Source organism: Bactrocera dorsalis, chromosome 5, assembly GCF_023373825.1.
Source record: "Bactrocera dorsalis isolate Fly_Bdor chromosome 5, ASM2337382v1, whole genome shotgun sequence".
NCBI classification, from domain to species: Eukaryota; Metazoa; Arthropoda; class Insecta; order Diptera; family Tephritidae; genus Bactrocera; species Bactrocera dorsalis.
In genome coordinates, this window is record NC_064307.1 from 59,830,359 (window position 1) to 59,844,603 (window position 14,245).

At 29.9% G+C, this 14,245-nt stretch overlaps 1 protein-coding gene across 2 annotated transcripts in view; it reads right to left on the bottom strand.

The window, feature by feature from the left end:
• Positions 1–316: 316 nt before the first annotated feature.
• The window catches only part of LOC105224171 (phosphatase Herzog), an 82,261-nt gene continuing 68,332 nt past the window's right edge, over positions 317–14,245 (bottom strand). For both annotated transcript variants that reach the window (XM_049458172.1, XM_049458173.1), the window contains exons 3-7: positions 6,483–6,718; positions 6,143–6,324; positions 5,915–6,068; positions 5,610–5,752; positions 317–4,667 (exon numbers count right to left, since the gene is read on the bottom strand). In XM_049458172.1, coding sequence (XP_049314129.1) covers positions 4,361–4,667; positions 5,610–5,752; positions 5,915–6,068; positions 6,143–6,324; positions 6,483–6,718 — 1,022 coding nt within the window. In that variant the 3' untranslated portion in view covers positions 317–4,360. The remainder of the gene's footprint in view (positions 4,668–5,609; positions 5,753–5,914; positions 6,069–6,142; positions 6,325–6,482; positions 6,719–14,245) is intronic.

Below are 14,245 nucleotides of genomic sequence, written 5' to 3' on the forward strand. Positions count from 1 at the left end.
TCATGTGCAATGGTACGAAAGTGGCGACAAAAGGAACGAATCAATTAGCGATGATGCCATCGCAAACGAATAAAATGTTATACCCTTTAAACACAGCGAATTATGTGTATTAAAGCAGTGGAATTCAACTATGACGTCATAACATCTGCTGCAAACTGTTGTTGCTATCGTAGCGGCAGTAAACATTACTGAAATATGTAATTTGACGAATTTTGAATTGACGATAAGGAGTCGTGAAGCCTTGGTTATTTGAAGTTATTCAAAAACTATTAAGAAAACTTACCACTCCTTAATAATACATAAAATAAAACGAATATTTCCCCTCGTCATGTTTTCTTTTGCTCACTTCTTCGTGTTTTATTCATTTTATTTGACCGTATAATAAAGTTAAATAGTTTTACACTTAATTATGCAATGATGATAAAATTAAAAAATATACATTATAGTTTTTTCTTATGTTTTAAGAAATACATACATACATATATGTATGAGTATGATTTGCTTTGCCTGTTACAACACTGCAAATGAACAGTGGGCGCTAAAATATTCATACAGCGTGAAACAAAAATGGCCGATTATTATTTATAATAATTTGGACACGAAATTTATATGAAATAGTTTAGAAAAATTATAATTTTTAACTATCACACATTTTGTCGCTACATTAAGGTTTTTTTTTTTAATTAAATGCTCCCACTATTCTCTTACAGTATTGTACTCATATTTTGTTTCTGTCACTTTTCATATAAAATGTGTGACTGTCAATATTTTTATTTTATTTTTTGCATGTCATTAATGATCAATGATGCTGCTTAGTTTTTTAAGCCTATGATATATATTTATTTATTAGTATTATGCCTTGGGATATATAATGTATAATATAAAAAATAACGTTTACAACGTTTATACGCTTTTTTATTAGTTTCTATATTTTACAAAAATGTGTTTCTTTTTCACTTATAATTATGCAAGTTTACTTTTTAATAATTTTTGCTTTAGGGTTTCTTTTCTAGTTTTTGTATATATTTCTTTCTACTGTCTTGGGCTGGATAAGTGTTTTTATTGATTTGTTGTGTTTTTGTTTTTGTTTTACATTTAGACTTTTGAGTTTTACTTTTATGTTAAATTCCTTAATTTGTCGCCATGCTAACCGATCAAAAATGTTGGCGCAGGAAATGTGTACATGCAAAAAATTTGTTAGTGTAAAATGAACTGTTTGCAAGTGCGTTAAATTGTGTACTTTTTGTAAAATAAATGTAAATAGCAATGCAAAAAATATAGTAGTTTAGTTACAAATATGCATTTTTTAGATTTTTGAAATACATTTAATAAACTATTCAAGTGTAAAAATCATTGGTATGTTTATTGTACAAGGATATAGGGAGATGGAGGTAGTGAGCGCAGCTAAGAGCTTTGATGAATATATGTATGTTTGTATTTAGCATTAAATATTATATTTTAGAGTTTAGGTGGGCCGATGCATATTTGCTTGCGCTTAAATTTATTCAGCATTTGCAGTTTCTTACTATTATGTATATATACTGTGTTGACTATGTAACATCTTTCAGAGCAGTGTTGTGATATTACGCAATATTCTTTTATTTGATAGTGGCAATATTTCTATTTTACAGATTGATATAATATTTGCAAATTTGTATGTATGTGTGTGTTTTAATCTATTTCTAACATTTATAAAGCTCAAAAATTTTAGCAGTTACAGATATATGTATGCACTTATACTTATTTTCTTACAATGCTGGTTGAGTTTTCCCCGAAGCTGGCAAGCTGCGCTCAATTGCATTAAATAATATTCTTAATAAAAATTTTTCTTAAATTTTCATAATTTTAAACTGCCAACACACTCTTGTTAATCGACTTTGATCGATAGTTCGCTGAATGCTGTCATAGATAAATAACGGAAACGGAAACACATCAGTAGGAGAATTAATTACAGGAATAATTACCGAGTATTTTCATAGTTTCACTAGGATATGGTTTAAAAAGCAGACTAAAATAGCAGCTAATAAGAAGCAATATTATATTGCGATGTATGCAGCAAATTATTAATTAGATTATAATAGGTTTGTGGTGTTGATATGTGATGGGAAGTGTAAAGTCGCTTGCGCTAATATTACTTAAGATAAAAAAGAAATATACAGCTTATTAGTGCCTGGAAGGCTTCTTGAACAAAAATCCAAATCGTGTTTAGACAATCTGCCGCAGAAAGTGTGTTATTTAAATCCTGGTAGTGACGAAAATATGCTGACTGTAAAAACATAAAAAATGTTAAAACAAAAATTAAAAAAGAGAAATACATATGAAATTAGGCGTTTACCTGTGATTGTAATGCGAACGCAAAATATTCTTATACATTTTAAGATCCGACTGTATATATTATTTAGTATAATAACAAGTTATACATACATATTTATAACTTTCCAAATTAATTGTTGAGTATAAATTTTGCGTTTTTCTGTCATATTGCAATTTTATCTATTCGAAAAAAAAATATGAAAAACAGTACAAATCGAAAAGAATCTACCAATTATTATTAAATGTTCAAAGCATAATTAAAAATTATTTGTGTGCAACTTATTATTTAATTTCTTTTAATTAAATATAATGAATACAAAATAAAAACCAAGAGTGTTTTTTGTTTATTTAAGTTAATTTTTTATTGCATAAATTAAAAACAATTACTTTTTTTCGCTGGTTTGTTGTAAAATACAATATAAATTATTTAAAATTAAATTAAATTGGTTTACGTAAAAATTATTGTTACAATTTTTTTGTAGTGTGTAGAGTTAAGAGTTTGCAGGGATATGGTGTCAAAATAAACTTAAAATTAATTATGTAAAAATCGGTTCTTTAACGTACTTTATATATATGTAAGTATATATATTATAAAATTAGAACAAACAAAACTTGTGAAAGAAAAAGAAAAGTTAAAATTAAACAATAACAACAGTTAAAATACACTTTTCTTTACTTTCAACTATTAGCTAATACAAGTATAGATTGTAAATGTGAGTAAGGATAAACTGATTGGTTGTACGGTGTGTAAGACACGGTGAGCGCGAACATAGCAACAAAAATTATGTAAAAAGCTGTGTTGCATACAAACATGAGGAATACGCATTGCTATGTATGCAAGTTCATTACTATTTGCTTGTTGTTGGTCTATGTTTGTATGTGCGGCAGGAGAGCGCTACTATATTAGGTAGTTAAAGTGTACCCTTATTTAACATTATGGTTTTTTTGTTCGCTCCTGTTTTTAGTGTTGCTTTATTTTTGCATATTTTCGTAGGTTTTCGCATATTCCGTGTTTTTTTTTCTTTTTTAATTATGCAAATGTCGGTATATGCTAGTTATATTTTAATAAAAAATATAGATGCGCTCGAATTTACAGGCATTGACGCATAAATACATATGTACGTGTGCATATTTTTTGTTTTTGTTCGTCTGCATACATATGCTTAACACTTCGCTTGCCAATCATTGCTCATACAATGTCGCTGATTATCTTTTTAGCTTTTTATTACTTTTTATTTTAATTTTTTTTGTTTGCATTCGTCTTTCGTTTCGACTTTTTCGCTTACACGCACACGTTTGCACTTTTCAAAGAGTTCGTTTCACACAATTCACACCTACAGATTATCATTACATTACGCGCCGCTCATTCTACTTTGCCCTACTATCTATTACTTTTACTTTTTGCTGCTTCTGCTACTACTTTTGTTTGGTGGTTGTGGGTTACATTTGTATGCATTTGCCTGACTTATTAACAGTATGTATGTATGTAGTTATGTTGTATGTAATGCTTTACAGCTGCACTTAATAATAATTATAAACTTGTTCAGCATCTTCTGTTAATTTGTTGTATATAAGTATGTTGTATATACTACGTTTATGTGTGTGTATTGCAATTCTTTGCTACATCCTTAGCCTAGATGTGTGTGTATTATTTATAAATACATACATGTATATTACAGCATATTTATATCTTCGATTTGTTTCAACACATTTGCATGTGCATATACATATGTATATAAGTAGTATTAATTCAATTTCTGTTTTTTTTTTGTTTTTTTTCCTTTTTTCTTAATAAAAAAAATTGCAGCAATTGTTATAGGAAAGTATTTCGCGGGGGGATAGGTAGCGCGTTAATTTGTTTGTTTGTGTATTGTATAATTTCTTGTTTACATATAAATATATATGTATGTATATATCTATATAATATTAATATTATATGTTTATTATATACATATTTCTTGTATATATGTATGTATGTGTGTACGCTAATTTATTTAAAAGCAAAAAACGCAAATTATATATTAATAAACATCAATTCCCACTGATGTTACGTTTTATTACTTAAATCGGGCGGATTTGGCGGACTACCTTCCAGCTGCGGCTGGTTTGTTTGCAGTTGATGCTGTTGTTGTTGCTGCTGTTGCAACTGATGTGGATGCTGTGTCGTCAGCAATGTCGGTACTGATATTGTTGTCGCTTGCGTAATTACCGTTGTTGCTGTAATCGTTTGTTGCACTCCTCCCTGCTGCTGATTCTGTGGATGTGTCGTTTGTATTTGCAATTGTTGTTGTTGTTGTACAGTTTGATGCAACTGCGCCTGCGGCATGGACATTTGCTGTTGATTCGTGTTGTTTCTATTTCGAGGGAGAGAGAAGCACAAAAATAATGTCTATAAATACAACGAACGAACTTTATAAGCATATTATTTTAAATAGTTATTTTCAGAGCAGTTTGTGGTTTGTGTTTTGATATTTTATTTCCTATTCTGTTAATTATACTGTTTGTTGCATTTCAATGGCAAACCAAAACAGTTGCACCCCATAGCCACCGAATATTTGGAAGCCTGTACCTATAGTTGACTTTTTACCGAAAATATTGGTCAATGTGTCAGATTTATAATTGAAATTCAGAGAGAATAATATTAAGGCCAACATGTGGGTTATTTTAATAAAATTGAAATAGCGTATTTTTCTTAGAACGGTGCATATTTGTGCTTAGAATGAATAAAATCGGACGAAAACTTGCCTAGACCCCGCATAACTAGCAGGCCCTATATACATAAGGTACTTCCCTGTCTTTAATCCTTGTTTGTTGCAAGAGTATGAAATGTTCGGCTATACATGAACTTAGCTATTTCTTAATTCTGATTTTTTCAATCTTTAAATCTCATTTCTTATTACAAATTCAATTTTTAATCCCATTTTTGGGACGACTTGTTACTTAATAAATTGTGAATTGATATTTGAAAACCGAATGCTCAATCTAACTATACTATACGCTCGATAGTACGAGTATACTATATAGTTCTAAGAGTTGAAAATAGAGCTAGACTAACTACGTGCCACTCAAAAATTATTGATAGACAATAAATATCATCTTGATCTTCTGCCCTATTGATGAAGCCGAACGCTCCCTCACCAGATTTTTACTTTGATAAAAAAATAAAAATTGAACTAATCCTTCGATTATTAACCCAGAATGCAATAAAAAAATATTATTCTTCGCAATCCATTTAAAATAAAAACGTCCCTAAGTAAATAATTTAAAATTAAAAAAAGAATCCTTTTTTCACTTACATTTTCGCAACATTATTCAGCGGATTATTGGAATTGCACAGAACGCTATATACAGAATCAACTTTGCTGAGTTTTTCAAACAACGGTATGAGTTCAAGCAACTCCGAATCGTTCGTGTCATCAAACCATGACTTTACAGGAACCTGCAATGGTAATGAAATATTAATGAAATTAAACAGATGAAACATCTGTATGTATGTATATGTATTCAAAATGCAAAATGAAATTTTTGTATACAAAAAGTAGCAAAAAACCATTTTCCATTTGCCATTTTCTTCAATATGTTACAAATATTGCCCACTTACCGCATTATCTGGATGAAATATATAACTCGCTGGTGAATTATCAACAATGACAATTTTTTGTAAATCACGCCCAAGACGATTTAAATCCTTAATATAATTTCCCCTGTAATAAACGCACGATTCCCTAAACAGTCTTGCGCGAAACACATCCCATCTAAAGATAAAAAGGCAATTAATTATTTAATTCAATCGTATGAGGGTAGAAAAAATCTATTAAATCACACATACTTGTCTAACAGATCGGCAACGGGATCCGCGTATTTGGCTAGTGATGCTGTAAATAAAACACACTCGTACAATTCGCCCATTTTTCGCAGGAACTCATCGACATAGGGCCGTTTGAGTACATAAACTTGATGTATGGTGCCATCAATTTCCACTGGTACAATAAAATCAGCATTTGGAATCGGCTGTAATTCAAAGTGTGCAATTAAATAGTGAAAATTAATTATAAAAATAAGAAATTAAGTTATTTGTAGGTCATAAAATATAATTCTATAGTTTCAAGTATGCTTTTAGGCGCTTAGCAGCATTGAATAGTGACATGTATGCATGTATTTACGCTTACCTTAAAACTACTGTGCACTAATGTCTCATCCAAATCGATGACCATGCATTTTTTATGCATATCCGAGTGCCTAACCTGAGGTAGTAGGTACCTTTGTTGGTCCGGTAATGGTGGCGGTGTTGTGGAACCATCGATTGATGTGCCATTTTGATTGGTTTTCGTACGATTACGTCGCCAGCAGCATAGAAACGATTGAAAGAAGCCGCGTTTTGGTGGTTTCAAGCGTTCGACATCATCTGAAATATTTAAGAAGACGCGGCATTAGTTAGGGATTCTCAAAAAATTCTGTTTTATATTTAATGTATGTACTATTCACATGTGCATACATAAGAACATACGAAAAAAAAATAATTTTTGTAATTTATATTTAATTAGTTATTACTGTTTTCACTTCTTTTAAATATAAAATGATGGATTTAACCCTAAGTTCTCATTGATATTCATTGCATTTTTTTAAAATCATAACTTTATCAAATGGCCTACTATTTGGATTGAAATTAATAACCTTACTTAATTTTCCTAAAAAAATTCAAAACAAAATAATATTGATTTTTTTTGAATCATAAGCCTGGCATTTAACCAAATTTTTCAGAGGAACATAACCTAACTTTTGTGAAAAAATATGTTTTTCCAAAAATTTCTCAAATATTATTTGGTGACATTTCTAAAATCGCATAGCCAAATTTTCCAGTTGAATATAAGCTCACTATAACCTTACTTAATTTTCCTAAAAAAGAATTTTGTGAACCGATCTCAAATCCAAATAATATTGAAATTTTTTAAAATCAGAAGCCCAGCACATAACCAGAATTTTCAGAGGAACATAATTTCACTTTTATGTATAATATATTTTTTTTTTTAATTTCCCAATTTCAAAATAATATTTCATCAAATAACCGAATATTTGAGTTCAGAAAAATATAACCTCACTCATTTTTCCAATTATAAGCCTATCAACTAACCAAACGAACATAACCTCACTTTTGAGTATAAAATATTTTTTGGAAAAATGTCTTCAATTCAAAATAATATTTGATCACATATCGTAATATTTGGTTTCAGAAAAACATAACCTCACTTATTTTATTATATTTATAATTGAAAAAATCTGAAAGCGACCTCATATTTGCTCAAGTTATCATAAATTTACAGTTTCTTCTTATTTTTAACAATTAAAGATTAAAAAAATTAAATACAAAAAATTTAAAAATATTATTGTTTTCAGTAATAAAATCTGCAAACAAAATAATTTAATTTTGTGTAATGAAATATTATTGAATTTATTCCTCCCAGGCTAAGGTAGTGACAGCTAGATACTACCTTCATTTAAAAATTTTAAAATCACAAGAAATTCAAAAAATAAACTTCAAAGCATGTCAAAAACATAATTTAAAATCTCCAACAAAATTGTTTAGCACACTGACCTTGCGTTACAACAACGACCTAACCATAACCTATACTTTTAAACTAGTTGAAAGTTGTACTCTCAAACAGTAACTTCATAAACTTAAAAAGCAACCATTTTATCATAGTTTTTATCACGAATCATACACTTCAGCATTGGCAGCCACTTGAGCTTGACTTTCGCATAAAATTCTCTGCATAACTTTACATCTTTTTTGCTGTTTTCGATTCGTTTTTTATGCTAGTTGCAAGAATTTGCACTTCCTGTCCGCGTCTCGCTTCGCCGCTGCGAAAAACAAACCGAGCGAACAGTCTTAATTGCTTTAATTGTCAATGACCTGTCGGCGGACGGTGAGGGCACAAGTCGCCGCACCCATTCTTCAATGTAAACTTTCGCTTTCGCTGAATTTGCGTTATTATGTAGTTAAAAGAGTGAAAAAATAACTGTTTGTCGTATGCTAAAATGTTTTGTCTTTAGGTATATGTATATGTATGTACATATGTATGTAAGAATATATTCACAAGTTGGCCGATGCGTACGGCTGGCAATGACATGCTGAGGTGAGTAATTTCGTCTTGTTGAGAATATGTTTGCGGAACAGTGCAGAATTAGTACATTACATTAGAAATGGAGACAAATAAGTATTAGAAATGAATAAAGTATTAGTATCTATAAAATTTGTTACAGAATTGATAAGAAATTAATTAAAATATTTTACAAAATAATGTAAAAAAAAAATCATATATTTTATATCATATTTTTATGGAGTTACCATGTACATAATTTTATTAGTATTATATATTCATTAATATTATAGAGCAATATGTTTTGAAAATGATTATTGTAAATAGAATATAATAACAAAAAATAAATTTTCACAGCTTTGCAAGATAATTAATTTTAAAATGAGTATCTACTTCCTTTTTGCAAAATTAAAATATTTCGCCGGCAAGGGCAATAGAAACTTTTCGTTTAAAAAACTATATACATACTATATATTAAGAAATTGATGGAGTATCCACGGAAGTACTTGGAATGCTTTAATGGTTAAAAATGGTTTTCCAAGGAATCCAAATTTTTTAAAAATGAATCTCCGATTATTAAGGTTGATCTATGAGTTTTTTCAGACTAAAATTACCCAAAACGGGTTTCATATTTATTTCCGAGAATTACTTTTTTCTGACAACCCTCATTGAACTTTATGGATATTTAAAAATACCAGTATCAGGGAATATTTGTTCAAAAAAAATTACTAATATTTGAAAAAATATCAATTTAATCTTTTAAAGTTTATAAAACTTCATCCAAATTTTTCCACTCGTTTAAAAGCGAATCCAGTATAACTGTAATTTTCTGCTAAGTATATGAACCTAACCAGCACTAGTAACTAAGGTTTTTACAAAGCTCGTAGACAAACAAACACTTGTTGCTGTCGAAGCAACCGTTTTCGTCACGACGCACAAAAAATTTAGGTCAAATCGTTCAATTGACCAGAGGTTAGTAAACTCACCCCACCAGAATACCAACGTTTACCACACTTTTCTTGGAAAGCAAAAGTTTAGCTGGCTACTAACCAAATGAGAAACAAATATATACCGTTACCTAGCAAAACTTTGACAACTATTCAATATAGAACATATCCTCATTTGACATACATACATACATATACTTTTTGGCAAGCTATGCAAACATTGCTATCAACATGTTATTTATTTATAGTTATTATGTATGTATGTATAACAGGTATGCATTTATACACATTTGTATTAATGTATGTATATAAACGCTTATATATATTAATACCCTTTAAGCGCTCAGGCAAAATTAATTTCCTGTTGGATAAACGACCTGAAAGAGCAACAGCCAGCCGAATATAAATACACACAAACATGTATGTATATGTGACTCGACTCGCACGAAAATATTGTTAAGTAATAAAAAAGTATGCAGAATAGCGAACTCGTAAAATTAGCAAGAATACAAGCAAGTCGACTGGTTGACCCAATTTCGTCTGTGACCCGAGTAATTCAAACAAATGCATATAACAACAAAAACAGTTGTTGCAATTGTACATACATATGTATGTATATGCATTTTATGTGAAACGATGTACATATGCGTAAGTAAATAAGAGTATTGAGGTACATACATATGTTTGTTATAAATAGTCGAATTGTGTTGTAAGAGCAACAGTTGCCATTATACAGGGTGACGATACGATAGCGTAACATAATATTTTCATACTTTTAATGGTGTATGGCATTCAAAAGTCAAAAATCGTGAAAAAATAAACCGCAACTATTAAAACTAAGAAAAAAAACGATTGCAGTGCTTAAGAGACACATCTGGCGTGAAATAAAAAAAATCGATATTTTTATATTTTGATAGGTAAACATTTTGATACTAAAATTTGATATCGCTTTCTCGAATAGTTATTGAGATACACCTTCTAAAATGTAATCGCTTGGCTTAAACAGTTTAATGAGTTCATCTTTAAGGGGATATTCTACTCTAGAAATCAAATTTTGGGCAGTTTTTTGAATTTTATTTAAAAAGAAAAAAAAAAAATATTTTACCATTTTATTGTTTGTTTTATGGTGTTTTTATTGATATCTTAAGAATACAGAAAAAAAATTTTACAAAAAAATATTAAAAATTAAAATAATTAGAGGGGGGAGAGACAGGTGTAAAAAAATGGCGCATCCTGGTGACATTGATCCTGACTCTCCTGGTGGTCTGAAAAAAAAAATCAAAAGAAATTCTTAATCAGTAAGGATGCTGTTATAGTCCCTACCTCAGGGAACACGAAAAAATTTTTTTTTTTGAAAAATGGCGACTGCCTGAAAATAAAAATAATTTTTTTACCCTTTTTTTGAAATTCCCAACTTTTTTTTAAATATTAAAAACAAAGGATTATATAAAGAGGGTTCACACAAAATTTCAAGTAAATCGGTTGTATAGAACTTGAGATAATGCCGGTACGGTGTGGAAAAAAGTACTTTAGAGAAAAACGCGTTTAAAAAAGTGAGTCTACCTACCTACCGAGCTTGGTACTGCGTCACTGAAGTAACTGTAGCTCTTAAATTAATTTTAATTTTTAAAAATTAATTTGGAGGACATGTTCTTAAGGGTCTAAACTTTAAATATATGAAAAAAAAATCGAATTTTTCAAAATTCTAGAGTACCCCCTTAACCGTCATTTACTTGCTACATCATTTTTTGAAATTTTTACAGTGATTTGTAGGATCCGGATATATATTTTTATATATTCCATAAAATTCCAAAAATTTTTTTACGAATATACAATATCTTCTAGTAGAGAAGGCCAGAATCACCGCCGCACTGAGGGCCGTTTCCTTAGCGTTGTCGGAAACCGCATGTAACTAGAAAAACATTTAATATTTTCCAATCACTGTAAGGTGAATTCTTAAATATTTATTAATACACCCTGAGAATTTTACAAAGAATTGATATAGGCTTTTTTTTAATTCTCAAAAATCACCTTTTTTAGGCTGTCACAATAGGTTTGATTCTTAGCACGTTAAGCTATTTATTGATTTCGGAAATGGTTCTGAATTTGTTATACCAAGTACAGTTTCAGCCGATCTCCCAGTTTTAAGGAGTTGAAGCAGTGAGGGTCTATAAAAATAATTCTTATACTTCGTTTTTTGGGGTATTTAAGTTTATAAATAGCATTAACGCGACAATAAAATACTATTGCACGATGAAAATGTTTGTTTTCGAAATTATCCAAAAATTTGAAGTTATTTTTATTGGTTTAGATTTATATAAAAAGGGTTTAAAGTGACGTTAGTTGTTTCTTTCTTGATTCATATTTTTATTATCTCTTTTCATTATAACCTGATAATTTGAAATTGTAACACAATTCGTTTGAGGATAGGTTTAGAAATAACATCAATTTTAAGACTGAACTAACTACTTTTGTTATTGATTTTTTAATAAATATTAATATTAAAGATAACAATTATATTTTGACCAATTTTCGAAATTTAATTTTTAGAAATTTTTAATTTTTTTTGTAATTATTTTAATTGAATCATGTATTTAATTGAATATTTATGCTGGCATAGAATTTTGTCCACATGAAATTTGACACACTGTATGTATATACAAATATATCGACGTAAATAACAGGTATAACATAAAGAAATAAATATAAAGATATTCATATGTATGTACATATATGCAGTATTACATATGTATATAACATATAAATGTTTGTATGTATGTATGCATTCTTCTACACGAGTGCACAACGCACAAACACACACACATCTATTGCTAAAAAAAAACGGAGTAACTTTTGTACATTGTGCGCACCAATGCGACCTACATTGCGTATACGCGTTTATTAATTAATACATAGTTCATATGCACTTGCACTTACACACATACATGCGTATGTACTTTGCATCACTCATACGCTGTGTACACCAGTGGCTGCGGTTGAGATTTGAGAGTGCAACAGAGGAACTATAAAATAGAAAGGCAAAAATGCATACCAGACACATATGGACAGACAAATATGTGACGAAAAAATAAATAATATTCGTATGTACGTACATATATGCGTAATACATATCTGACATACACATGTTTTTGCTCTGCTTCTTGGTAAGACAGTCGAATTCGAAATGCAACTGCATTTAATATTATTAATAAGTACATATGCCCCAATAAATGCATTCATGCATGCATACGTCGCGCACTTACACACATATATGTATGCGCGAATAAGTACACTTTCACATACCCACACACGTACAGTAAGCATAAAGTTGGGTGCATAATGCTCATGTGTCTGTGTTGCAAAATGAAATTTCAATTTGTCTGGTTGGTTGTTGTTGTTTCTGCAGCACTAGCAAGTGCATGTAATATGTGAAATATTCAATACGCATACATAGCAAGGGCTTATGCGCATATAACTGCAATATAGGCTCCATGTATGTATATATGTATATATACAATAAACGATGAATTAAGTACATTTCTCGACACGCACACACTCACACGTACGCATTAAAATTATGAAATTGAAAGTTTTACGCGTTTAATTGACGTCGAAAGCGATGTCAACGCTGTTAACACTCTTGTTAGCGTAAAGTCACATTTAGCAAATGGCTTTTGCAATAATTAACAGAGAGGCGTGTAGAAATTGAAACAAATGTAGGCGAAAGAAATCAAGGATAATTATAAGGAACTTATGCTTACTTAAGGAAAATAACTATGTGTTGGTTAAAAAAAATTTAGTTTTTTTAAGGCAAAAACTATGTTTTTTTTTTTAATCAATAATAATTTACTGTTTATTATTATTTTATTTCTTAAATGTATCTCACATATGTACAATTAGTATGAAAACTAAGACAAAATGACGAGTTTTTATGAACCTTTTTTTATTTTCGCTCGAAAATTCAAGATGAAACAATATGTAACAATTCCTTTGGATACACATTTCGTATTGCTTCTACGAATAGCGGCCAATTCCACGTTGAAATTTTTCAGTGAAGCTAATTTGGCGTAAATTTTTGAGAAGTTCCGATGTTATAACTGAACTCTAGTTGCGACTTCTCAGCAATAAATACATATTTATGTCATTGCTATCGAATCCTCTAACGCAGTATCTGTCCAGATCTAATCATTTCAGAGTAAAATTAGTTGATATGTTTTCGTTTTTTTCACCAGAAAAATTGTCTTTACGTCAAAATACACGAAAAAGAATTGAAATTTGTTTAGTCTTAAAAAAATGGCATAATGATAAAATATTCTATTATAACGAGTTTTTCAATAGTAACGTTACAAAAGTAGACTGCTAGGGACAGCAAAGGACACCATATTTTCTCCCGCTCTTTTGACATTTCTCTTTTTCATCATGAAAAAATATACGATTCAACAACAAGACGAAATTATTAAAATTTACTACCGATATTCGGTGGCATTGGTCTTAACTTTAAGAGCGTTACGTCCAATTTATGGTCGTCATAACGTCCTGTCAGATCAATAATTGAGCGTCTAGTGGAAAAGTTTGTATCCACAGGCACAGTACAAAATGTTCCCGTGCCAGTGAGACATAGAAGTGTCTGTAAAGTCGAGTATATTGAAAAAAGTAATATATATCGATTTACAATATAAAAATCCTATTTTACTACATAAATTTTTAATCGAGTTGAAACTACAATGCAACTCCGCGGGTTTTAGTCCACACTGTAAATTTGGCTATGTTTAACTCGGCGGGTTGGAGATCAAGCTGAAAATTTGGTTGTGTGTGGAATAGCCGATTGTGCGAAAGGCAAAAACTGTTTTCTCAATTACAATTTCATTTGCACTAAATGAATTGGCT